Below are 24,770 nucleotides of genomic sequence, written 5' to 3' on the forward strand. Positions count from 1 at the left end.
TCAAACTTGGAGATTCAAAGCCAGGACAAACGGGGAAGACTTGAGCAGTATTCTGCTCAAGGACGTACAGACAAGAGCTTCACTATCTTACAGCTTTAAGCAACAGTAAAGGAAGTCTGTAGTGGTCAGAAAAATAATAAAATATGAATAATGTAGATGGAGTTTATAGAAATCTAAAATCAATTTCAAATGGAGTCACTTTTATTTGTGTGTGTGACTTGAGATAAGGATTATTGAATTAAAAAAACTTTTTGGCACTTGAGGTGTTGAGGCTGTTATCAAAGATACCTCTTGTCCAATAGGAATGGAAGAATGATGAAAAATATAAAAATTGAGTTTGTTTTACATTTTATTTTATTCCATATCTTTTAAATTATGGCAGGGCTTTTGTGAATTCAAGTTGATTGTCTCAGTCTTTGCAGTCCATGTGCTCTAGACCCCAAAATTAGATTGCTTCAATACATGGGATGGTGGTTGCAAGTACTGACAAGACACCACAAAAAGGAAATATACTTGCCTATAGTCGATCCTTGTGAAGTGTGGTTTAAATTTATTGCTTTTTCTACATTTATTTCACAACCTTTACCAAATTACTAATGTTTTAATTATATGAGCCTTGCTGTAATGTCGGAAGTTCTAAAATAAACTTCATGTTAATCACTTATTAATTATATTAATCTGATTTTTAGTGCTGGAGTCATGAATTTGACAGCATCTGAGATGACATTAGGAGAGCATTAGTGAGGCTAAGAACTAATTATTGTTTTATGCATGTGCTTGGCAGGGATGCAAGAGGGAAGGCAGCAGAAGCAGTGTGGTACTCAGAGCAGCCCTCGGGCACTGCGCTGCCCCGGCTGGCTCCATGTGAGCTGCAGAGGGACTGAGGTGGGGCCATCCTGGGGCTGTGCCCTCACTCAGGCTTCAGGGCAAGGCCAGAGAGAGCTCAGCCCTGCATTTCAAATGGATTTCACAGTGGATGTCAATAGACTTCAACAGTGTGCCTCGCTGCTTTGCCAGTGTGAAGAAAACTTATTTTGGGTATGAGTGAGGTGTTCTGGTGCAGTAATCTTGTGGGATATTGATTTGCCAGTAGCAATATTGAGTAGTTACAAATTATGGGAATTACCACTTGTTTTCTATATTTTGGCACCTGGTTTGTCTTCTAATTTCTGTCTCTGAGGGCTAGCAAAGGACATGCACTGTGCTGCTTTTGAGCTTTTGGTAAAAAAATTACAGTTTTGCAAACTGGTTTGGAATGTGTAGTCTTTGGAATAACCTGGGCCTTAAAGTATAGATTCCTCATTTTGCTATGTATACTGTGGAACAAATTCTGATTTACACTTTCAAGTTGGTCGTTGCAACTTCTTTAGATGCTGTAGAGCACACAGTGGGGATGATCTCACCGGATAATAAGCCTAAATGACATAATAAAATAAAGGAAATAAAGCAAACCATAACAGCCTCCTTTTTGGGTCAAGTTGTTCTCATAATTATTCCTAATGAATTTTCTGTGTCTGGGGATTTCTTGCATGTATTTTATTTGGAAAGTACAGTTAAATGTGCAAGTGATTTATAAATAAGACATGAATTTTAGAATTTTAAGTCCATGGTTTGATAAGAAATCTAAAGCTAATACAATATTCCAAAGTCTCCCAGAAAGCCCTTTTTCATGAATTCTTTTTAAGACATGCTTTTGTAAGACAGTGGACTACTGCTTAGGAATGAATGTCAGACTTTCAATGATGTTATAGAACCAATTCCTAAAGTTAAGCCAAGGCTTCAGTTCACTTCTGGGAGTTTACAAATGTTACCTAGGACAAAAACAACAAGGAATGGAACCTGATCTCCTCCTGATTACTGTGTTTTAAACCCAGCTGGAAATTAGGTACCATGCAACCTCTTGCTCAGCCCACACTTCACCATTGTGGAATGGGGAGGAGAACCAAAGTAAAACGTGTAGGTTGACATAAGAAGAGTTTAGTAATTGAAAAGAAAGTTAAATACAACAATAATGGTAAATGATAATAATGGTGATAATAAAAAGGTAAAAGCAACTGGTGCACAATGCAATTGGTCATCACCTGCTGACTGATGCCAGATCCCCTTCCTGGACCCAGATTGGCTGCATTTCCAGATAACTCCCCCAGTTTATATACCAGGCATGACCTTCTATGTTGTGGAATATCCCTTTGGTCAGTTTGGACCACCTGGTCCAGCTGTGTTCCCTCCTAGTTTCTTTTGCTTACCTCCTCACTGACAAGGCACAAGACATGAAAAAAGTCCTTGGCTTGGGATAAACATGAGTTAGTGAAAAGCCAAAATACCTGTGTGTTAACACCATTCTCATTCTGAATCCAAAACACAGCACTGTAATCTCTACTGAGAAGGAATTAACTCTGCCTAGCTGAAACCAGGATACTTATGCAAAACTCTTCAGTTTGCATTAGCCTGCACTGCAAGGTGTACAGTGGACATTAATATGTTCAAAACTGTTCCTGAACCAAATGTACCATGAGTGTCCTGATATCTGACAATTTACACTGGATATGTAGCATTCAGAGATTAAATATTTTTATTGCTTTTACCCATTCATAGTACCTTAGAAGTCACTGGTCTCTGCAGTCAAATCTCAGCAGTTTTACTCAGTATTTCCAGAATCCCCATTCCCTTTTGTCAGCATCTTTTTATATTAACTCTCAACTCACAACAGTAGCTCTTATGATAATAGATCTATAAAACATTTGAGATAGCACTAGAAGCACCGTGGTCACTCTCTGGTAGAGATTGTTTTAGAGCAAGGAATGATTAAAATCTAATGTCTCTTTTGTCAGGATTTGTCATTTTTGTCTTAAAAATCAGACCTGGGGGTCTTTGATGTTATAAGATTTCCCTAGCCACCCATTTATTTGATCTGTAAATAAAGATTTCTTTTAAATAAGAATATAGTGCTGTTACCTAAGTGATTTATTCTGGATGCAGGATTTTGTGAGGTCTAATGTTATGAGGCAGTGAATATTTTTGTAACTTCATTTTTCAGTATTAGACTTCAAAGATCCTATCTTATCTTTAAGTAGGATTATGTACCAAAAGGTAAATCCTCATAAGGGTGTGTATGATGACCATAAACTAAAATGAAAATCTACACAGTTTCAAAGGAAATGAAAAGATAATGAACATGGATCTTTCCCTTGCCCTCCTTGTGATTCTCTCCTCCCTTTCTGCTTAAAAAAAAAGCATAAAAGCCTTTTAAAATTATTTCAGTGTACAAGTCTTTCTTTATGTTTGTCTTGCAACATTATATACTGCTACAGGATATGTAAGGTAATGATGGAACAAAGAGGCATACAGTAAACAAATATGTCTCTAAATATTCTCCTTCAGAATAATGAACATCTGAGCTGAGTTTAACATATTTAATGCATTCAAGACATCAACATCCAAGATGTTAAGTTAGTTGTAAGGGGGGACTATACAGAAGTACAGTTTTGTGGTTTTGTATATGGAATGCAACATCTTTTATTTAATTTCTGGAAGTTTATAAATAGTTTAGCTTTTGATAGAAAAGGAGGACGTGTGCTGTGACAGTCATAAAATACTTAATATTTAGAAGCCCAGCACCCAGTGATGCTAATATTTCTTCCCAGAATATCAAAGGAAATGCCTTCACTGACTACAGTAGACTTTGATTCATGTCTCTGAGAAGATATAGAGTGGGAAAAAAATGTCAGGACTCTACAGCTTTCTGGAAAACTCCAGTCTGTTTCAAAATCTGTATGCTTAATTTTCTCTAGCATTACAATGCTCCAGCACATCAAAAACTTTAGAATGTTTTTTTTATTTAATGTTTGTTTCCTTAGTTGTCTTTCACATTTCTCAGCCACTGGAGGTTACAGTGACTTGCCAAAGGTCAGTTGGTAGCAAAGTGGAGAAGAAAACCAAGGATTCTGAAGTCCTCATTATGTGACTCCTCTGCTAAATGTAACTTGTTCTGTTTTTCCCAAGTGCCAGAGGAATCTTATCTCTGTGTAGGTATTTTACTTTTCTCTGACCTTATTTGAAACCATTTAAAAGAACAGAATTAGGGTTTTCTGTATTTGTACAAAATCTGCAGCCCCTTTAATTTTTCCAGGTAAAGACTAGTTGTCTAATGTATTACCTCTTTTCAGCCAAAAGTAGGAATCTGTGGTTTCTGCTTGGAAGGTGTAGGTGCTTGCAGATTACCTCTATTTATAATTTTCAATTTATTAGTGTGGAGATCTCTTTCAGTGTAGCCACTCTGTAAAGGAAAATATGGTTTCTTTTTAGTAAGAGTCTCATTTCTTCTAGCAATTTTTCATATCTAATACACTTGCAGTATTAGACAGGTCATTCTAAATGCTTCCTTACACACACACAGGATTAACTGAAGTAGTGCTTCAGTTATTAAACCTGGTTACTTTCCATCCTTTAAACTGGTAAAACAGATAAACTCATGATGGAAAAAATCTCTTTCAAAAGACTTGTGATTTTTCAAGTGAGAAATGACTTTATTGCAGTCAAGCTTTTCTGTTCTGAAAGTAACTTTCTATGAAAATTGTTCTCATTCATGTTACCAGTTTGATCCAACTGGATCTATTACAGAGATTCTGACTTTTCCAAGTATTCAAATTAACCACCTACATATCAGTTGAGAGATTTGAGGTTGAGTTGAGAATGTCTTGTCCACCCCTATGGCTGACAGAAAGGTGGATATGGCATTCAAACTTCCAATAGTCATCCTGTTGTACATGCTGCTCACTGCACCAAATAGCTGGAATGGGTTTGTCCTTCTGGCAAAATAAAATTTGACCAAAAGATTGCATTCCATAAATTTTTCCTGCAATGTTTTGCCTATATTTTTCTGGAGTAAAAAATAATTTCACAAATGAATTTTTGGGCTTTAATTCTGATTTATTTTGGTTTTATGTTTTTTAATTAGCTCAAATTAATTTTCATTTTTTAGTTCTTAAGTTACAGTGTGTCTGATTTAATATTATTCTAATCTCACTGCATATACATAGTAGTATGTGAATACCAAAACTTGTTTATAAGAGAATATCTTCTTTCCCAATTGTCTATCAGGTAGAATAAAGAGATGGTTTTATAGCCATAATTCACAATTCTCGGAGCTCACATATTTCAAATCTGTTAACGACTGCTGCTCTACTTTCTTTTGTGGGGCAAATATGATTTGACAATAAAGACATAGAATGTTTCTAATCAAAAAGAAAATGACTGCAAAGGAAAATAAAATGTAGATACTGTAAATGTCAAACTGTGAATAAATTGGACAAGTACAGAACATACAGACCTGATTTGCTTTGAAGTGTCTAAATCATAAGAATTCAAAGGCTCTGGTGTTTTGATGGCAAGATAGCCTTTTCTGTACTCTTTATTCCAAAGGAAATTAAAGTATGGTTAGTTCTTCTGGAAAAATTTAACATGAATTCATAAGACAAATTCATGTTTTTAAAAACAGAGGAAAATTAAATAAATCTAAGGCACATAGTTCATTTTAAATTTCCTTAATTTCTTCAGCCCAAGTCCAGTGGAGTGTTGGAGCTGATGCAATTGCTGCATACAACTGAAAGTATAAAATATGTTCTGCTTTTCCTAATTATGCTGCAACCAGTCAAAATATAAACTGGGAACTGTCACACTGGAATGGGGTCCTGTTTCACAAAGCACTGGAACATAACACACTCACCACTGTGTCACCCACTGTCTTTTGATATGTCAGTTCACTGTTTTTAATGAGTTAGGTATTTAGCTGCTTTCCTTTTCTTAGAAAATTTTAGCCTTAATGTTTACAAACTGTTTCAGTGCTTTGACAAATAAGCCTTTACTGAAATTGCTCCCAAATAATTACATGGCAGAAGATCTTTGTGAAAATACAGCAATTTAGAGTGAGACTGAGAACAAACTATGTCCTTCTTCAATGGGTGGAGAAAGAAATCACGTGAATTTAATTATAAGCAATGAAGCCAAGAAGTCTTGGCTTGTGTGTTTGTAATGTAACTGTGCAATGGAATTAGGTGTTGACTGGCTTTACTATTCTTTTGCAGTGATTTTTTAAAGAAATCTCCCATAAAAGCCTACTTTGATCAAGGAGTATGGCTAACTTGGCTTTCATTGGTAAATAAGGAACTTTCATTTCTGTTTTGGCCGTTCATTGTGTAGAATCAAAAGCCTGTATCAAAATTCTGACTCATTTCAAATAACTCCTAAAGGCAAAAATGGGCTACATTCTGTTAATCAAGTTATTTTTCTATGACTTAAGTAATTTTTAGAAGAATGCCAGAATTTTGTGAATGCCAGATAAACATTTTGTCTGTTTTAGGAAAATAAGATTTTAAATTCATCTTAGAGTCTGGCTGATGCAGTTAGAATCCTATATGGGAAAAACTCTGGAGATGCTGAGATATTGTAAATAAAATAGGACAGTTTTGGTATTCTTTTCAAAATACTATTCCTTATTTAAATTACATTTTATAATTTTGTTTCATTACAAATATGTTTTTTGGGTGTGTTGCCCCAATCAAATTAAAATACATTTTAAAACGGTAAAAACCAATGCAGGAAAGAACCGTTTATTTTACACATAAATTCACCTCAACGTTTTGGTTTTTCAAATGTATGTAAAACTTATTGTTATTACTCCCAGTGGAATAAGACCTATGACCTATTTTTCTTAAATCTGCTAATGTTTTGATTGATGAAAAGCTTGACTAATTTGTGGAGCTAATAAAAGATGAAAAAATTTGCTTGACATGTAGAAATGAATAATTTTTGTCACTGAAGGGCAGGCTAATGTTTGTATGCATTGCTCATCTTGCATAAACCTGAAGTTTGCACTACAGGTCCTGAATTGCTATTAGCAAGAGCTATATAAAATAATTTTGCTTTTTAGCATGAAAATTAGTACTAGAGTGTGTGTAATCTTCTCATGAAGAGTAAAAAGATGATCAAGCCTGGAGCTTCTGCTGGCTTGAAGGGGAGATGATGATAAGACTTTTAATAAGGAGGGAAAAATGTCCTGGTGTTATTAGAATGCTAGTAGCTAAATTTTTTTGGAGGAAAGGTTTAAATATTCTGATTCATTTATTTCAGTACACTTCTTGATGTGTTTGGAGGGGTTTTTTTGTGTGGATTTATTTTTTCGTTTTTTAATTGCATAAGGAATGTACCATTGTTGTGTTTTCTGTGGACTTTATCCATTAATTATCTGTGTTGTTCACTTGGCAAATCAATAGTTCAGTATTTCAGTTGTTTTCGTTTCTTTTACATTGTTCTATAAGTGAATATGGGTGAATTCAATATACTTTAAGAACTGACATAGAACATCCACAACTGTCTATTTTCTATCTATTCAGATTAGGTAAGAATAAAATATTTGTTTTAAAGTAAGTTGTGTAACAGAGGGTGAACAGACTACTGTGAAACCAGTCCATCTGTCATATAATGCTACATTACTGTATTGCATCAGCAGACTGTTTTTTAAAATGCCAAATAGAATTGATACTGAAAGCTTTCCTTACTGTAATACAATTAAGAACCCTTTTTTTTACAAGAACATGATTTAAAAGTCACTTGTAAAAATTTATTTTGATGGTAGCAGTTTTACTTTTGTATTTAATGGAGTTTTATGACTCGGAGCAATTTCAAGGGCCAAGAGACTAGTAATGAAGTTTTTATACAGTATTTCTGTTCTATAGGTGCTGAAATATTAACAGATCAGCTAGCCTCCTTCAGTCTTGCCACACCACAGGGCAGAGAGCAATGCAGAAATCACCAAAATACTTATTATTGATTGCCCTAAAATGTTATTTCTGTCAATGTAACTTGAAACACTTCTTGTAAGTACTTTTTCGCTCATCACTATTTGAAGGATAATGATATTGTACTTTTTAAGAAAGGTTTTATCCTTGGTCAACAGTAGCTGCTTCTAAAACGATCTGCTAGGGTGTGGGTTTGTAATGTTTGGGACCATCTGAAAAGTGAGGAAAAGAGATTCCAACCAGAAAAATTAAGACCTAAAACCCTTAGTAACAGATGATATAAGGCAGATGTACCAATTAATTTTTTTTTTTTTTTACTTTAGAATTAAATGACAATATTTTGGAGTAAATGTAAGTGTTCTCCGGAGGAACATCATTTTTTTTGTTAGGTGGATGAATATATCATAACTCTGATTCACTCTTTTTTGTGAAGGCAAAATGTGCTATTGGCTCCAATTCACTTTTGTATCTGAGTTGCCTATATATATAACCTAACTTATTTCATTATTTTTCATTATCTACAAAAATGGCAGCATCTGTTTTCTTCTTTTAAATGCTAGCCTGCGTACTGACCAGAATCTGTGCTTTAATTTTTCTTTTTTGCTGTTGAGTTTTGACATTTTACTTTTCTTCTTATTTGAAAAACATTCAAACATTTTGACCACTTTCATAATATTGTTTTGGAAGGTCCATTTGGTGTCTCAGAGATCAGGTTTCCATTGAACTTCTCTGTTTCTGAAATGTACAGGGGACTTAATTTTTAGTGTCAGAACCATCAAGTTACAAATAATCAGTACAACCCAGGAAACAGATTGGCTTTGAAAGACTGTATTTTGAGAACTTTGTATTTTGCCTTGGAAATATTATTTCTATCTGTGGTAGCACAGTCTAGAAGCTCAAATCTTGGCTTGACAGATTAATAAAAATTATGCATAGTTTTATCTGCTTTAAAAATATATATTTTATTCTGAATGAAGTATTCTTGCAGAAATCTCTCTATTAATAAAAATTATCTTTCACCAAGACCTCCTTCATCAAGCTGAGTTTTCTTCTGAGGTGTCCAGTGATGCTTCTCTTTCCTCTGTCATTCCAAGCAAAGTTGGAATGTGATGGAAATAATTATTTTACTGAAAGCAGAAATGCAGTTTCCAAAATTATCATTGACTTAGGTGCTTTTGAAATTCCACCATCTGGATGTGTTTTTTTAACTCCTTTGGGTAAGCTTTCTCTGATTTGTTGTGCAAGTATAGCATTTAAGGCTTGAGAAATGTGTTTTTTTAAATTAATTGTCATTAATTGTTTCTAAGTTCCTAGAAAAACATGTAAACAAAATTAAATGCTTTTTTTATCTATCTGGAATTTTAACATGAGAACCATTCAGTTAAAGTAGTAATTTTTGAATCAGTTCATAGCCTTTTATACCTTCTGTATCTGATTCTAACATTGACTAAATATAGAAAATGCTTCTTGGCTAGAAAAGACCAGAGTAAAAATAAATTCTGAAGTATTAATACTATGAAACAATTTAAAAGCATCTGGATTATTTTGCAAGTGGCCTATTTTCTTGCTTAAGATTTTTTTTTTTGTTGTTTGAAATTGCATTTTTATGAGGGCTAGGGAGCTAGAATTACTACTGCCTGATTTTTCATAGACTTATGCAAGACTAGCAGTCCTTAGGAGAAAAGCTAGTTACTTATTGGTGTAAATTACTACCTACAGAATGTACTAGATGGCATCTTCAAGATTTTCCATTCAATATTGTACAGTTTCTTGTGACAGGGATTATCCTTTATTCAGTCCTTACCTAGGGATCACTAACAGCTTTATGCCACATGATTGCAGGTTAATGACAGGACCTCAAAGTCCGCTTTTAAGTTGTCCATCTTTCAAAAAGTATTATAATGGGTGTTTGAAAAGCACAAGAACTACTTGTATGGTTTGTATTAAACTACAAGAGCCTTTTAAATTAAATGGTTTTGATGAGTCAGCATTTTAATTACGTGAATAAGAAGATCATGCTTAAAATTATCATTCAAACCCACAGTTTTAAATCAGCAAAGTGTGCACAGCTTATCTTATTGATGCAAGTTCAGTGATGAACATACAGGGTTGATATTAAGGAGAAGCCCAGTGGGACTGTTCATTTAATTAGGCCTCAGAAATAATTGCACAGAACTGGCATCAATTTTCAAATAAATTCAAAATAGCCTTAATTATTCTTAATAAATGGCAAAGGTTTGCCCTGTGCTCATTTAATATAAGCACAGGCTTAGACATGTAGTACCATGCTTGTTTTACAACCAGTCTGACACGTTACCTGTTTGTTGAATCTGAAACAGTATGGATAATTAAGCAAAATAAATTTGAATCTCAATTAGAAATTCACATTGAAAAATACAAATGAAGTCATAAGAGTAATGACAGAAAATTATTAAATACAGACCTTTGTGCTACATGTGAAGCCAGAACATCTTTTGCTCTCCGCAGGTATTCTGTTTAGGGACTGAGAACTACTATTTTTTCACACCAGTGTCTTCATATACAGAAGGAAAAAAACATGAGGCAGAGGTGCCAGCATCATAGGTACATGTAGAAAATTAGGCTCTTCAAACTATCTTCAATGCATCTATTTAATGTGATTGGAAACTTTTGTGTTGGTTTGTCGTTTGATTTTATGATGTCAAATAATTATTTCAGCAAATAGAAGCTCTGAAAAGAATGAGACCAGTCATCTTTGTATGCTTTTAATTAAGTTATTCTATAATTTAATGTTCATCAGAGATTACCTAGGGCTGTTTCCTGTATTGGTAGACCAGAGATGCAGTATTGCTGTCTTAGAAAACCTCCTGACTGACTGTTTTTGTATCAGCAAGCTCAGAGAGTTCGTGCATGACTGTCATTAACAGTTTGGTTAATCTTGAATGCTTCAAGCCCTCTTTCAGCACTGTGTTTTAGTCAGAAATCTAAATGTACTTTTCTGAACATTTGAAACTTGAGTTTCATACCAAGTAGGAATAAAGAGTTGAAATAACCCATTGAAGAGAAAATGCTAAAATCTTTGGCATGTGGATACTAAACCATCTGTTTCTACACATTTGATTTAGAAAAAGAGTTGCCAGCATTGTTAAGCTAAGATTTTTTATTTTACTTCGGTGACTTTGCCTTATACACTGGGTAAACTGAAGGTCTCCCTTTAACCTTCCATCTCCACCCCCAAGGTTATTTCTTACTGACTTGATCTGGCAATCACTTTGCCTGTACCTGTGCTTGTCAGTGAAGCAGTAAGAAGAAAAGTGGCCCTTGTATTTTAAGAAACCTTGTATCTGTCTCCTACCCTGCAAGTTTTGCTCAGCCCATGTTGCTTTGAAGCACATCTCTGCACAGGGACAGGCTCAGGAAAACTTCCTGCAACCTTCTGGCCAACTGGACTTGGACTCTGTAAAGTGCTAAAATGGAGAGGGCAGAAAATATTTAAAGAAGCATGTTGCATACTCTAAGAAATATACTGTGACTCTGTACTTTTTAACAAGTGAAACAAGTTTGGATAAGGTTTGTAGGTAGTTTCACTGGGCTATTCCAACCCTGCATTTGTGTAAAAGGAAAAAAAAAAGATTTTAGCAAAATGAAGAAAGCTGTAGTGTGGGTGGACCCCAGTACACTCAACTAAGAGCAGTCCCTGTTCTGATGTGTGATAACTGAGTACAAAATTATGCTTATTTGATTTTGGTATTCCTGAGTATAGTCTTAATTCCCTGGCATTGAATTTATTTTTTTTTTAAGGGACAGAAATCACATTAAGACATCTGTGTATGTCTAAGTAGGCCAAGGCTTCAAGTTTTTACCATGTATCTCTTGAACTAGCTTAGTTCCTGAGGAATTACTTTTTGTAGTATACTTCTATGTAGTGATCATCTTTATGTGGTGTTGATTTAGGCTCAATTTTAATGGAAGAAAAAACTCTTGTCCTGCACTTTTGTTGTGTTTGAATTAATAAAAAAAAACCAAAACCAGTTATTTAGATGCTGAATTATGGTTCAAGTTGATAATTTTTGCCAGATGTGCAGATGAGCAGCAATGAAATTCTTATTTAGATTTGACAGTTTGAAGATCAGGGTTTCCCCCCACGAGCCACATGGCATGGTGGCACTGAGGAGCCGTAAAAATTCTGCTCTTAGGAGCTGTATTCCTTTCACCTGGCTGTGAGTAGCTGCCCCTGGTGTGTTGTCAAGACCTCCACTGGTTCTGCTCCTGGGGTGAGCTGGGCATGCCTGGCTCCCAGTGTGTTCAGAGCAGTCACTTGTCACTGTTCAATGGCTCCTGTATGCTGTACCCTTCTATTACAGGATATTGCTATCTGCTTTCTTTTTGCTTTAGAGAAGATGCATTGTCACTGTTGTCATAGAGTTAGGCTTTGAAATAGATTTCACAGTGTCTTTATGTGTCAAGATGAAGGCTGCAAATTAGCTTCACAAGGAGACAAGTGAAGTTTTAAATATTAATATTGCAAGTTTGTTCTGAGTTGCCTATGCATCAGAAGTTTAGTGAGTTTTTGTCAGGGTTAGAACTACCTCCCTGGTTAAAAAAAGGCACTTTTTAAAAGAAGACATTTATTTAGAAAGCCTTCTGTAGGATTTGTGCTGCATTGAAATGTCTTTCTAGCTAGACTTTTTATACATTAAGTAGCTATACTTACTTAATGATGTATCATGATGACTGAAAAGCCAAAAGATATGCTTATACACATTGCTCTTTTTGAGCATATTGACCTTCATTTGCTGAGTGATCAGGAGGCAAATTATTTGTGGGTTTGAATCTTTAGGATTAAAATGGACCCCACTGCAAGATGAGTGCCGGACAGGTTTAGCCAGGTAAGAGCATATGAATAGAAAAAAGTCTAATTCTGAGGTGAAATGAAGAAGCCTCTATTTTATTTTTGAGCATTGAGTCAGGTGACTCAGAAACAAACAGTAATACATCAGGAAGGAAAATTATTATATCAAGCAGCAGCATGTGTTTCCCAGATTAGGCTTCTTGAGCAAAATTAATTAAGATTTTCTTTCATCATTCTAATTAAACTGTTCTTCCCTTTTCATTGTCTTAGGTCATTGTTGATGAATGACAGAGGAATGCCTTGACTGCTGCTTCCCAAATATGATTTGTTTGATTAAGTTTGATGGTTTTTAGTGGAAGAGGTTATATATTTGCTGAATTTAAAGCAGCTGAAACAGAAACAGCAGCTGCATATTTTGAAACTTAAACTGTGCATCTGCATATGTTGGATTGGATAGGTTTGAATCTTTAATTTAAACTTTTTTTTCCTTTAAATTTTCCTTAAATTTCTAGAGTTCTTATGTTTAAGATTTAAGATAACCACAAACCACAAATAACTTAGATTTCCATGCAAGAGGTCAACTGTACCTAATTAGTGAACTATTGTTGTGCTGTGTGTTCAGAACATTCCTGCTCACTTAGGAGGTAATCTTTGCTTGCTGAGTTATCCAGGCAGTTCCAAATTATGCTGTCTGGAGTGTGAGCTGCCTTTTGCACAGACAGAATTCACACCCAATGCAGAACAGTAATATGAGCTTGATATAAAAGGGAAGGTGCAATTTTGCAGTGCAGACATCCTAGAGTTCACTTTGCTAATCTAAACCAGAGGACTCTCCTAGAGCTTCAGCCTCTCTCAGAGTTAGATTTTACGCTGTTTAGATTCAATCCTGTCCATGAAGAAAGTTTAGGAAAGCATATGTAAATGTTAGCTAACAATTTGTTCTATGTACTCTCAGAAGACAGTGCTGACAGCACTGGGCATTTAACATTTGCACTCCTGTGTTCTTGAGCAAGCAGTAACTGCATCTCTCTACCTGTAATAATGTGCTTGAGAAGTGGCCTGTGTTTGTAGTAATCCTTATTATATTGCAAATATACATTTAACTTCTTGCTTTATGTACAAATTGTCTTCTACACTTTGTCCTAGTGTAATGTGCATTGTTCGCTCTGGGGCTCTAGCAGAATTCTCACAATATTCTCACAAGCTTACTCTGCATGTGTGGAATTTATCACCAAACATAGCAGCAAAAATATTTACCTGAATCTGAGTGAATTCTTATTGACTTAAGGGCAAAATAAGACAATTCACCAACTGAATTTGGAAGGAGTTGACACCAATCTTCAGTTACTATGTGGATAAAAAAATGTAGGGACACATGCCATTTCTCAGATAATGGTTGATGAGCAGAGATATGCTTGACAGTTTCTTCAGAAATCTATTAATAGCCTTTTCTATTTAAATAATTAAATTTCATGTCAGATGAATATTGGTTTTTTTTTTTTCTGTTACATTTTACAAATTGCATAATTCTGAGCAATAGACTGAGTTTTCACACCTTGCTAACAATATCTACTTCTTGTGTTTACTTTTTGGTTTGGACAGTCACACTGGATTTGTATTCCCTAGGTTGTTAATTTGTGATCTATAAATACATGGAACATGGGAACCTCCAGACATTCTGTGTATAAATATCTTTTTCATGAGCAGTCATGCTAAATGATTTTGTTTTCTTTTTTCTTTTTTGTTTTTTTTGGTATGGATATTTGTTCTTTTTCCTAAGTACACCACTGGCGACCCCAAATGCTGGTGTTCCCTTTCCTGGCTCTATACAACTCCCTTATTGGGCCAAGTAATGCACAGCTGCACCCAGTGCTGGTTTGCTGTTTGCTAGGGTGGGACATCTGACTTTAGGGGTAAAAGGTGCACGACAGAATATTGTCTGTTATTCTGCTTCCACAACATAGCCCAGCCACAAACTTTTACTGAAGTTTTTGGGAACCGATTAGGGATACAGAAGCAACATACAAAAATGGTTTAAACTTTGACTAATAAAAGAGCATAAAATGTCCTGTTGCACAGAGTTTTTCATATGGAGCATCTTGGTGGCTTAAGTGAAAAGAAAGAATAGATGTAGTTAATTCCATTGTAATGTCATTGAACGTTTTGAAAAGTTAGATATTCAAAGAAAGAAATTATTTATTAATCTATTTTTTATTTCTCTATTCAGATGGAAGACGTCATAGCCCGCATGCAAGATGAGAAAAATGGGATTCCTATTCGTACAGTGAAAAGTTTTCTTTCCAAGATTCCCAGTGTCTTTTCTGGTAAGAGTCAAAGTGAATTTCATACAATTTTTAAAGTTTTCATTTTGCCTTATGTAAGGGGATGCTCTAGTGGGAAACGCTTTTAAATAAGTACTCTTGAGAATTGACAGTCATCTGGTCTGAAGGAGACATTCTTTACCCTTTGAATAGTTTAATTATAGATGTTTTTGATGTTTCTATCAGATTGGAGTGGGTTTACACAGAGCTGTTTCTGTCCTGAAAATTAGGTGAAAGGAATACCTAATTTACTACAAAAAGTTAATTATCTCAAAATAGCAATATTTTTTATGGGAGATCAGGTTTTCAGCCAGCTTCCATAGCAAGTATGATTTTAGTGTATTGGCCAGTACATGAAGATAAGAAATTTCATAGCAGCAGAACAAAAGAAAAATCATCACCACACTCCACACACCACAGGAGTGTATAAGGACTATATCCTTATACAGAAAGTATTTATACAAGTTTCTACTGTCCAGAACACCAAGAAGAATTCTGTATTTTAATTTTCAACGTTTGGAATGCTTTTGCTAGTGAATAATCCTATCATAAAGAAGGATAGTGTCTTGAGTGAACAAAATTCCTTTCTGATTTTACAAAATAGATTTTAGATACTTGCACAAAAGATAGTCTCTGAAGAATGGGCCTTTATTTGCCATAAGTTAGTGCAAATTTGGCATGGCATTTTAATGAATAATTAATATGAATTCTTAATCTCTGCTTTAAGTTGTGTGTGATGGGTATCAAAATAGACCAACCAAAATGCCTTTTTTTTTTTTTTTTTTTTTGGTACTAGAATATACATCATACTTTTAAAGATTGAGTATATCAGTTATACATGCAAGTTACAGCTGTAACATGTGCCACCTTTTCTATTGATGCATTAACTTTATTAGCTTCAGAGGGAAATAAAAGATCATAGAACAGTTCATTATTTTCCTCTTTTCTTACTTTCTCTCTCAAATACCAGGGAGTACCAGTAATTTTTGCTACGCATGACTAAAACTCCCACCAGAACAGCAAAACTGTCATTTTAGTTCAATTAATCTACTTTCCTGTCAGTTCTCTTTCTTGAATGGAATATGAAAGCTTCAAATCCGTGTCCTAAGTCTCTAGTTTCATTCAATGTGCTAGGAGTTTCTGTATATGTAGCAAACAAATATTAGCCTGAACTCAAAACTGCTGATTGCTAGGAAACATGGGAATATTGTCTAAGGATCATGGCAGCAATAACACAAATATATTTAATAAAAATTTACAGTGCTGTTACTACCCACAAAAGCATCAAAGTAGATGCTCTTCATATTAAAATATATATGCTTATATGCTCATATATTTTTATATACGTGTGTGTGTTGTGTGTGCATGTGTGTGTGTCTGTGCATAAAAGATGTCTTGTAAGCAGCCATCTGTCCTGGATTATGCCCCATAAATACTGGAGCTTTGCAGTTGTTTGGTATTTTTTTTTTAATGGGAGGAAGCAAAACAGATAACTCTATCACAGTGAAATCATGATCCTGCAAGCACTTAGGAAAGACTCTATAAGTCCTTTAAACGACTTGTAAAAACTAAGGATGTCCATAAATTGTCTATAGGAATAGGGTCTTTTGTGATTGCGTTGTTATATACATGTTTTTAATGTACTTTTATTTCATAATATTGCTTCTAAAAGCAGGAAGTTAGAAACTAGTTGAAAGAACAGTCATTTTTTATTACTGAATTACTGACCATCTCTAAAAATTACTGCATTAGCAAAATTAGCCTGAGAATGTTGTGATTGTAATAAATAGGATGATATCATACTATCTCATTTACTGAGTCATTCCTGAAATGTTTTCACAAGTAAAATATCAACAGAGAGAAACATTTAAAATACAGATATTTCCCTATACACTATACAAATTTTGTGCTTCAGAAAAATATAATCCTAAATTAAAGATTATTCCACTTTGTGAAATTTTCAAAATACGAGGAGTCATTTTGCTTTATGCTGCATAATTCCATAGAGTCATAGAGGGCAAATAAAAATCTCAAACTTTTAAGATTCTGAGGAAAAAAGTAGGCAGGAGACTTTGCTCCTTCTATGTGATTATGCATTGATGTAAAAAAGGACTTACTGTTGTTGTTTTTATGCTTTTGAAATTTTTTGGAGGAGTGAAGAAGATAATGTATATAGACATCTTGCTGGTCAGCCATAATAATTGCATGAAGGTTGTCACATGCATTCTTTATTAACATGAATTAGAGTTATAGGAATAAAGAGGAGGTGATTTTCCTGATCCATGATTCACCTTTAGGCCTGGAAATGGATTTAAAAAACTTGCTGGAAATGATGAATTTGGGGAGTCTGACATATGAATCAGATTAGAAGGAGGTCTAAAATATATTTTTTATTTTTACTAAGCAGGGATACAAGAAAATGCCAAAGCTTTTCTGTTGACTTTGAAGCAGAAAGAATCATTCGGAGTTTACTCACAAAGCAATAGTTGAGGTTTAGTTTTGGAAGTCTTTGTGAGGTGGTGTGGGTGGTTTACCCAGTATTAGTGCTGAAAGCTTCATAAGCTAATCAGAACAGGAATATTTCATTAAGAAGATGTAGTGATGTCTTATGGTCATTATGGAATCTCAGTGTGATTCTTCATACGACCTTAAAGTGTGCAACACTTGGGTGAGCTTGGTGATGAATAAAATTGGTGGAGAATGTGCCAACTGAGTGGTGTGTAAGTCTGAGTGTGGAACATGAGAATTTTTATTGAAGGAGCAAGGAGAACTATGAGAAATGAAAGTTCATTTAAAGAATACACACAGAGGAAGAATAAAACTTTTCAAGAAAAACATGCTCATACTAGTTATTACTGGGTATTTCTGATGCATGGCTTAATGATTTTGGAATGTAATCACAGCTTGAATGAACAAAAATAGGAGAAGGTGATCAGTAGAAAGGTATGTGTTTAACATCTGTGTTAAAGAGAAAATGAAAACATTAATTTACCTTTCACTGGAAAATATGGTCCATGTGAAGTCTAGCTTTTTTTTGTCATTCCTGAAGGTGAAGCTAATATAGTATCTTTTCCATATAAATATTATATTTTCCCAATTTTTTATAAATATTATTGCCTTTATATCTAATTTTTTTGTTAAATGTTTTTCCTGATCTCAGAAAATGCTTTTTTTCTCTTTTACCTGGGAAGTCATCAAAAGACTGAGATATTGCATTTTGATTAGCAAATGTATTAATATAGTGATTATATAAACCAGTAGCAGTGCGCTTGGTAAAAAAATTAAAGAATTTATGTGTTTGAATATTAAAAAAAAATCCAAGTTAAAAGCAGACTGGCAGTCTCAGTAGCTTGGACAGATGTAGTGAGTGACTCCAGAGGAAAGCAGTGTTATAAGAGCGTATCATACTCACAAATCACAGGTGGGTGAGCCAAGGTATGAGTCACAGGGGCTACCTGCAATAGTATTGCTTGTTATACAGAGTCAGGCAGCAAAAAATGAGGAGCAATACAGTGAGAATTGTGTGAGTCAGGGGACTAATAACAGGAAAGAGTTTCATCTGTCATTAGTTTTGATCTTTTCCAGTTGAGTAATGAGCTGTTATCTGATGACTTCTCAGTGCTGCATGTGAAATTAGTTGATTGGTTTATCCACTTCACTACTGGAAGTTACTAACCTGAAACACAAAATGAAATAGAAAGCTCTACTACTTAGTTTGACAAGAAGCAAGAGCCACAAGGTATAACACTTTGTTCATCTGGTGCCTTTGGAACAAAGTAATATTGCATTATAGGCAAATAAAAGGATTTTTGAATTTATATTTTTGAGAGATTTTCCAGAGTAAATTTTGGAGAATCTAGGATTCCCATGTCCCAAGTCTTCAATTTTATTGACCTTTGTTTTCAACTTCAGTGTCTCCCATGCTGGGTTGATAACAGGTTCATACTTTCTTGTTATATCCATTTCTTCACCTCTCTTTTCTTGTATTGTCCTAAAGTATGATTTAATGGAAGAATCACTGCTGATTTCTTTATGCTAAATGAGCCTCTGATTTACAAACCAAGCCTTCAGTGTTAAAACTCTCTGCCTTGATGAGGTTCCACTCTTAGTGAAATGCTTTGATGAAAAGCTTGCTGTCAGTTCACGAAGGACAGAAACTCGATCATTCCCTCTCTTGTGCCATCTCAGATGGGAAGATTGGAGAAGGGACTTGCCACCTTCACAGTTTCACTTTTCAAAGCAGAATTTTGAGAACAAAAAGTTAATCAACCTCTATTCCCAAATGAATAGTTTGAAGTCACACCACCAGTCTCTTGTGTTTGTCATTTTGTCAGAGTGATGAATTGCATTCAAATTTTCCTGATCATTTGGGAGTGGATATGTTTTGTTTGTGATTTTGAGAGTCATGAGTGGAAGAGATTGAATAAGTGTAGCCATAAGATTGGACACACAGTCATTTCCAATTATTGACATAATTAAGTAATTAATGAGTGATGCTTTGTATGCTTTACAGAGAACCAGAGTAGATATTTGTGTGCTGTCTGCATCTCTTCACCTCCTGTTTCTGTTTGCTGCCTGTCTTGGCCTAGTGACTGGGATGGTAGCTCAGGATGATCTTAAGCTGCTTAAAACTTGACAGAACTTTTGTATCTTATAGAAAATCAGATTTGTGACAGCTTTGCCATTGGGAAGTGCAGAATGAGTAAGCTGTGGTGGGCTGGGATCAAATAAGATGGATGCTCTTCAGAAAGAAATTAAGAACTCTTTACATTATTTTTAATAATGGAATAATAGAATTGTTTGGGTTGGAAGGGATCTTAAATATTATCTAATTCCAGTCTCCCTGCTAGGGGCAGGGATATCACCTACTAGATGCAGCTGCCCAGGGCCTCATCAAGCCTGACCTTGAACACTTCCAGGGATCGGGCAGCTACAACTTATCTGGGCAGCCTGTTCCGAAATGACTGTGCTCTCCATTTTCATTTTAAGAAATGTGTTAATATCAGACCTTTATTAAATTGCTATTGGAATGAAAAGCTTTTCAAAATATGAAGTTATTTTAAACAGAACATCAAATGCTAATTTAAATGTTATTGTTTCTTCCTGATCAAACAACATAACAAAAAATTTATTCTTATGCTTACTTTTTGGTTCAGTGGCAATTACCATTGGGAGCATTAATAAAAAGAAGGGAAAGCAAGCTAAAAAAAGTCTGAGGCAATTTTGCAAAATTGTCCTAGGAAACAGAGATATACTGAAAACCCATTGAAAAAGTATTTCAAAGTAATCTGTATGCAAGAAAAAATCATCATAAATTTATGTTCCCTTAAAATATGAAAATATTATTTTCACAGACATTTGCAAAAGAAATAGGTAGAGAAGTCCTGCAATGGTGGAAAAAAATACCTTAATAGCTATTCACTTGTTGTGAGATGGAAAATTGCTAGAAACATTCATCTTTGAGGTTTGTCCACATGAAATGCACAGCTTGAATTAGATGATCTCATTTCCTAAATGCATGCTTCCTCCCAAACTCCTCTTTCCAGAGAATTAGCTCTGGGTCTTGTTGATCAGTGATAGAAATTTTTTGCTACCATTTCCTAATACGTTGTTTCATAATGAAAATACTTCTCTCTCTTTGCTGCACCTTCTTACTAATCTCCTTGTGTGCAGGACTTTGCTGCTGTTTCAAGTGAACAGGATTGCAAATTTGAAGTGCGAGAACTCTTAAAAGGCATTTGGGAAAACCTACTGCATTCAGCAAAGCCAAAAAATGTGCCTAGTTTGCCCCCCCTGACACTCGGTCTCTGGAGTGCAACATTCATGGAATATGTGGGGTGAAAAGGGAGCCCTGGATCAGCCTCACGTAAACCTGAAATTATCAGGAATTCCACAATCTATCACAGCTTCAATTTCAGTAGACTGCCATTTTTTCTGTTGTTAACACTGGTAATAATTGTGTTTTGCTGGTTTTCCATTGTGAATAGTACTTTGGGAAAGCAGAGAAAATAGCCCCATCCAATACAGACATACAAACACAAGTATTACACATATTTATGCCATTTGTATTTGCCTGTGGAGGCAGTGCATAATATATCAGCTTAACAGAAACCCTCTTAAGCTGATATAAGCAGCATCTGTAGTAGTGATAGCTTAACTAAAATCTGTTCACTGTAGGAAGGAAAGACTAGATTATGTCTAAAGAAGAGAGAATGTACAGAAATATATTCAGGTGTTCTATGAAAATGGTTTTCCTTCCTCACTATCTCTTGGAAATCTCTTAAAAAGAAATGTTACTGATACTGCATAACAATGATTAGAACTAGTGTAATAAGTATCAGTGAGAATTTGTTAGGGATGTGTATTTTAAGTAATTGTTTTAATTAGGAAGCAGAGTAAAGTAAACTATTTAACGCCACTAGTTTAAGAAGTACTTCTATGACTGCAAAGTTATTTAAATCACATTGGAATTTTTACACAGAGCAATTTGAGTGAGGCAGAAGTGCTTTCTCAGAAGAAAGAGTTGGTACTGCATCTGCCATCACTAATTTCTGAGGCAGAAGGGAAATTTGCAGCTCATGTCAAGAATGGGGAGAGGACGTGTGTGGCTGAAGACAAATGAAGTCTCATCATGAAGTCTTTTTTCAGCATTGGTAATGTTGTCACAATGTGAAATCTGTTTCATGGTACTCTTAAGTAGTCTCTGGATACTATTTCAGAAATGAACATCCACTTAGACAGAAGGAAAAGAAAACCAGTCTGGTTCCTTTAAGGGCAGACCCCTGAGTCCCAAAAAGTATCCATTGTCTTGCCAAAAATCAACTGCAATGGTACATTGGATTTGTAAATGTCAGTTTGTAGAGTGCAGTGTAATTCTAAAGTGCAGTTCAATTTGAAAGCTGGGAATATGTGTTAGCAGGTTTGAGTCCTGAATATATTGTCAATTAGAATGGAATAAAATAGTTACAGGGAATTTTTGCATGCAATGCTGTAGTTAAGCAGGTACTGTAATTGTTTTATAAACAGAGACAATAATTATTATTGGTGCAATTATATTTTGGAGTACATGCTGAAAAGTATCTGATTTTTAAATTTATGTGGCATTGTACCTTATTGTCCAGTGGCATGTTTTTGGTTGTGTGATGATTATTAACTATAATTTAGCAAGCAATGGAGTCATGTGATAAGTATTGCTGGTACAGGCACAAATAATAGTTTACAGGCATCCTGCTAGGTATAATACAGTATAAACAAATTTCCCTTTCTTTTTAGGATGATACATATGTGTTTGGAATTGTAGTCCCCTTTTCATCTGAAATGATGTCTAACATTTACTCATTTTGTGGCTTTTCAGGCAACATATTTTCTTTCTATTTCCGTTTTAATTTTTTTAGTAAATAATTTTCTATCTTATTGTCTTTAAATCTATTGTTTCAAAGAAATTTGAAATATTTAAATGAACTTTATGCAAAAAGAAAGTGGTTTTGCATTTGCAGATTTCAATCTTCCATTTTTACAGGCACATACATATTGTTGGCCAGCAGTTAAAATAATCAAACTAAGTAAAATCATTCCCCAGAGAATATGCCCCTTAAGCAAGAAATCAAGTTAGCAGGGTTTACAAGATTACTTGTGATTTATCTTCTTATTGTGTTGGTTCCAGCTATGAGGAAAAAGACATTGTCATTGCACTTGCATCAGAAGACTGCAGACTTGTCTTTGCAAAAGGAAGCAAGGAATAAATTGTAGTAATTGTAATTGTCTGTATTTCTTTTGTTGCTGAAGTTATCTATAGGCTAGTTTTGCATGGTGCTTAAGAAGTTCTGCTGTTATTTTCTGTTAGCTGTGTTCCTGGAAAAAGTAACATACGTTAAATTAGAAAGTCACCTTCATGTTCCCATGAGGTAATTTCATGAAGCACACTGTGACTGACAATCTATCACTATGCAAATAAAGGGTCCATTGATAATAATCAATTTTCTACAAATTATCAAAATAATTTTAAATGGAATTATGGGATCAAGAACAATTTGTTAACAGGAAATGAGTGCTCAAATGTGTGATGAGTGTTGCTTACAATGCTCCACGTATTTGACAAAGCCTGTTGTACTCCTGAGCTTCATAATAAAGGTCAATAATTGAGTTTATTGTTTAAAAACCTACTTTCTAGTCTATGCAGTTGGAGAGTAAGCCCTGATGATACAAAACCAGCATGTAAGCTGGCTGTATTTACCATGTTTCATCCCATTTACCATGTTTTATCCCAGCCCCACAGACTAAGCAGTCCCCAAGACCAGAGGATGTGGGCAGATTGGGAGGCACAAAGCCTGGTGCTCCTGCTGTGTGCCTTGCCACACAGCATCTGTCTTTTTTTCTTAAGGATAGAAGACCTCAGTGAGGATGCTCTTGGTTTACTTGTTTCCTCTTCCAGGAAAGATCACTGGAGTAGGTGCTGCTTCCCTGCACAGCTCAGTACCAAAGGTTAGACCACAGTGGGAAATAGGCAGAGCTGTTGCAGTGATTGTCAGGAAGTCAGAAGAAGCAGGCTGATGAGTCAGGTGTCTGAGGAACAGAGCAGGAATCCAGGTAGATGGCACAAAAGAATGACTTGTTGGTAGGAAGGAGAACACAGTCATAGCCAAGACTTGGTTAGTGATGCCAAATTAATTAGAAAGCATTGATAATATTTGAAAAAAAAAAAAAGACAGGAAAATTAGTATTAAACTCCCCTCCCCAAGCATACATTTTGTAAGATAATAGTTTTTATTAAAAGGCCTGGTAGTGTTTGAATGTGCAAGCAGACGTATGGGACTTTTTTGCACTTTTTTTCTTTAGAGGCAATTATCATGTGTGCATGCAAGGCTCTCATGGATACCAGCACACATGTGCCTGTCTGATACCAGAATTCTTGCCTTTTGAGATTTTTATAGCAAGACGTGAGACAGCTGCAATGTGGAAGTAGTTTAAAGACTTATAGAACTGAGTCTATATGTTAGACACTTTGCCTTTTCATCAAGACCACCTTCTTATAAGTTTTGGACTTGCTTATTATGGAAAGAAGCTTGCAGATCTTAATAAGTATACAGTTGTTTTCTGAGCTGTATCTCTAGACCAAGCAATAAGTTGTGAATAGAGAAAATGCATTGAGCCAAACCTGCCCGTTAATGGTTTGATCACATAAATTCCACCTTCTGCTTTTCTTCCTACATTTTTACCCTCTCCTTGTTTTTGTAGTTGCTTTAATCAGTAATCAAGTTGATTTCTCATTTCTTTCATACTCTTTAGAGAAAAATAGACTTTCTTTGTTGTCTATTCACTTGTTTTCTGAGTAGTAGTATTTTTGTGTTCCTAGTACCTGAGCTCTAGAGGTGGGTTTTTTTTTTAAAAAAAAAATTTATCAAGTTCTTTCATAGTTACAAAAGCATCTGTTCAATAGGACAAATCAGAATCTGTCTTAATGAAAGGTGGAGGTGGAGTGACTCATCTTCTTGGCTTTTGTGCCTGAGGTCAAATACAGTTTTACAGAAAGATTTAGGCCTTGCATGTTACTTATGTCTTTTCAGACTCTTGATGTATCATCTAAAAAATTTATCATGAGTACTAAAATGGCAAGCCACAATGACATGGTTACCATGGTCAGCATTTGCAGAGGGGCCCATCTGTTCTGCATCAGTGATGGGTTGGTTGCTCTGGACTGGAAGTAGGTAGAAAATATGGTTCTGTTAAAGAATGTCATGTTACTCATGCAGGATTTATGAGGCTAATCTTAATTTTGTGTCATGCTTACAAGGAAGCTTTCAGCAGGCATGACATCCCCAAACT

At 35.0% G+C, this 24,770-nt stretch overlaps 1 protein-coding gene across 3 annotated transcripts in view; it reads left to right on the forward strand.

The window, feature by feature from the left end:
- RGS7 (regulator of G protein signaling 7) overlaps positions 1 to 24,770 on the forward strand; it is a 205,969-nt gene that overhangs the window by 79,560 nt on the left and 101,639 nt on the right. For all 3 annotated transcript variants that reach the window (XM_056486927.1, XM_056486926.1, XM_056486925.1), the window contains exon 3: positions 14,855 to 14,951. In XM_056486927.1, the coding sequence (XP_056342902.1) occupies positions 14,855 to 14,951 (97 nt within the window). The remainder of the gene's footprint in view (positions 1 to 14,854; positions 14,952 to 24,770) is intronic.

Source organism: Oenanthe melanoleuca, chromosome 3 (assembly GCF_029582105.1).
Source record: "Oenanthe melanoleuca isolate GR-GAL-2019-014 chromosome 3, OMel1.0, whole genome shotgun sequence".
In the NCBI taxonomy this organism is placed as follows: domain Eukaryota; kingdom Metazoa; phylum Chordata; class Aves; order Passeriformes; family Muscicapidae; genus Oenanthe; species Oenanthe melanoleuca.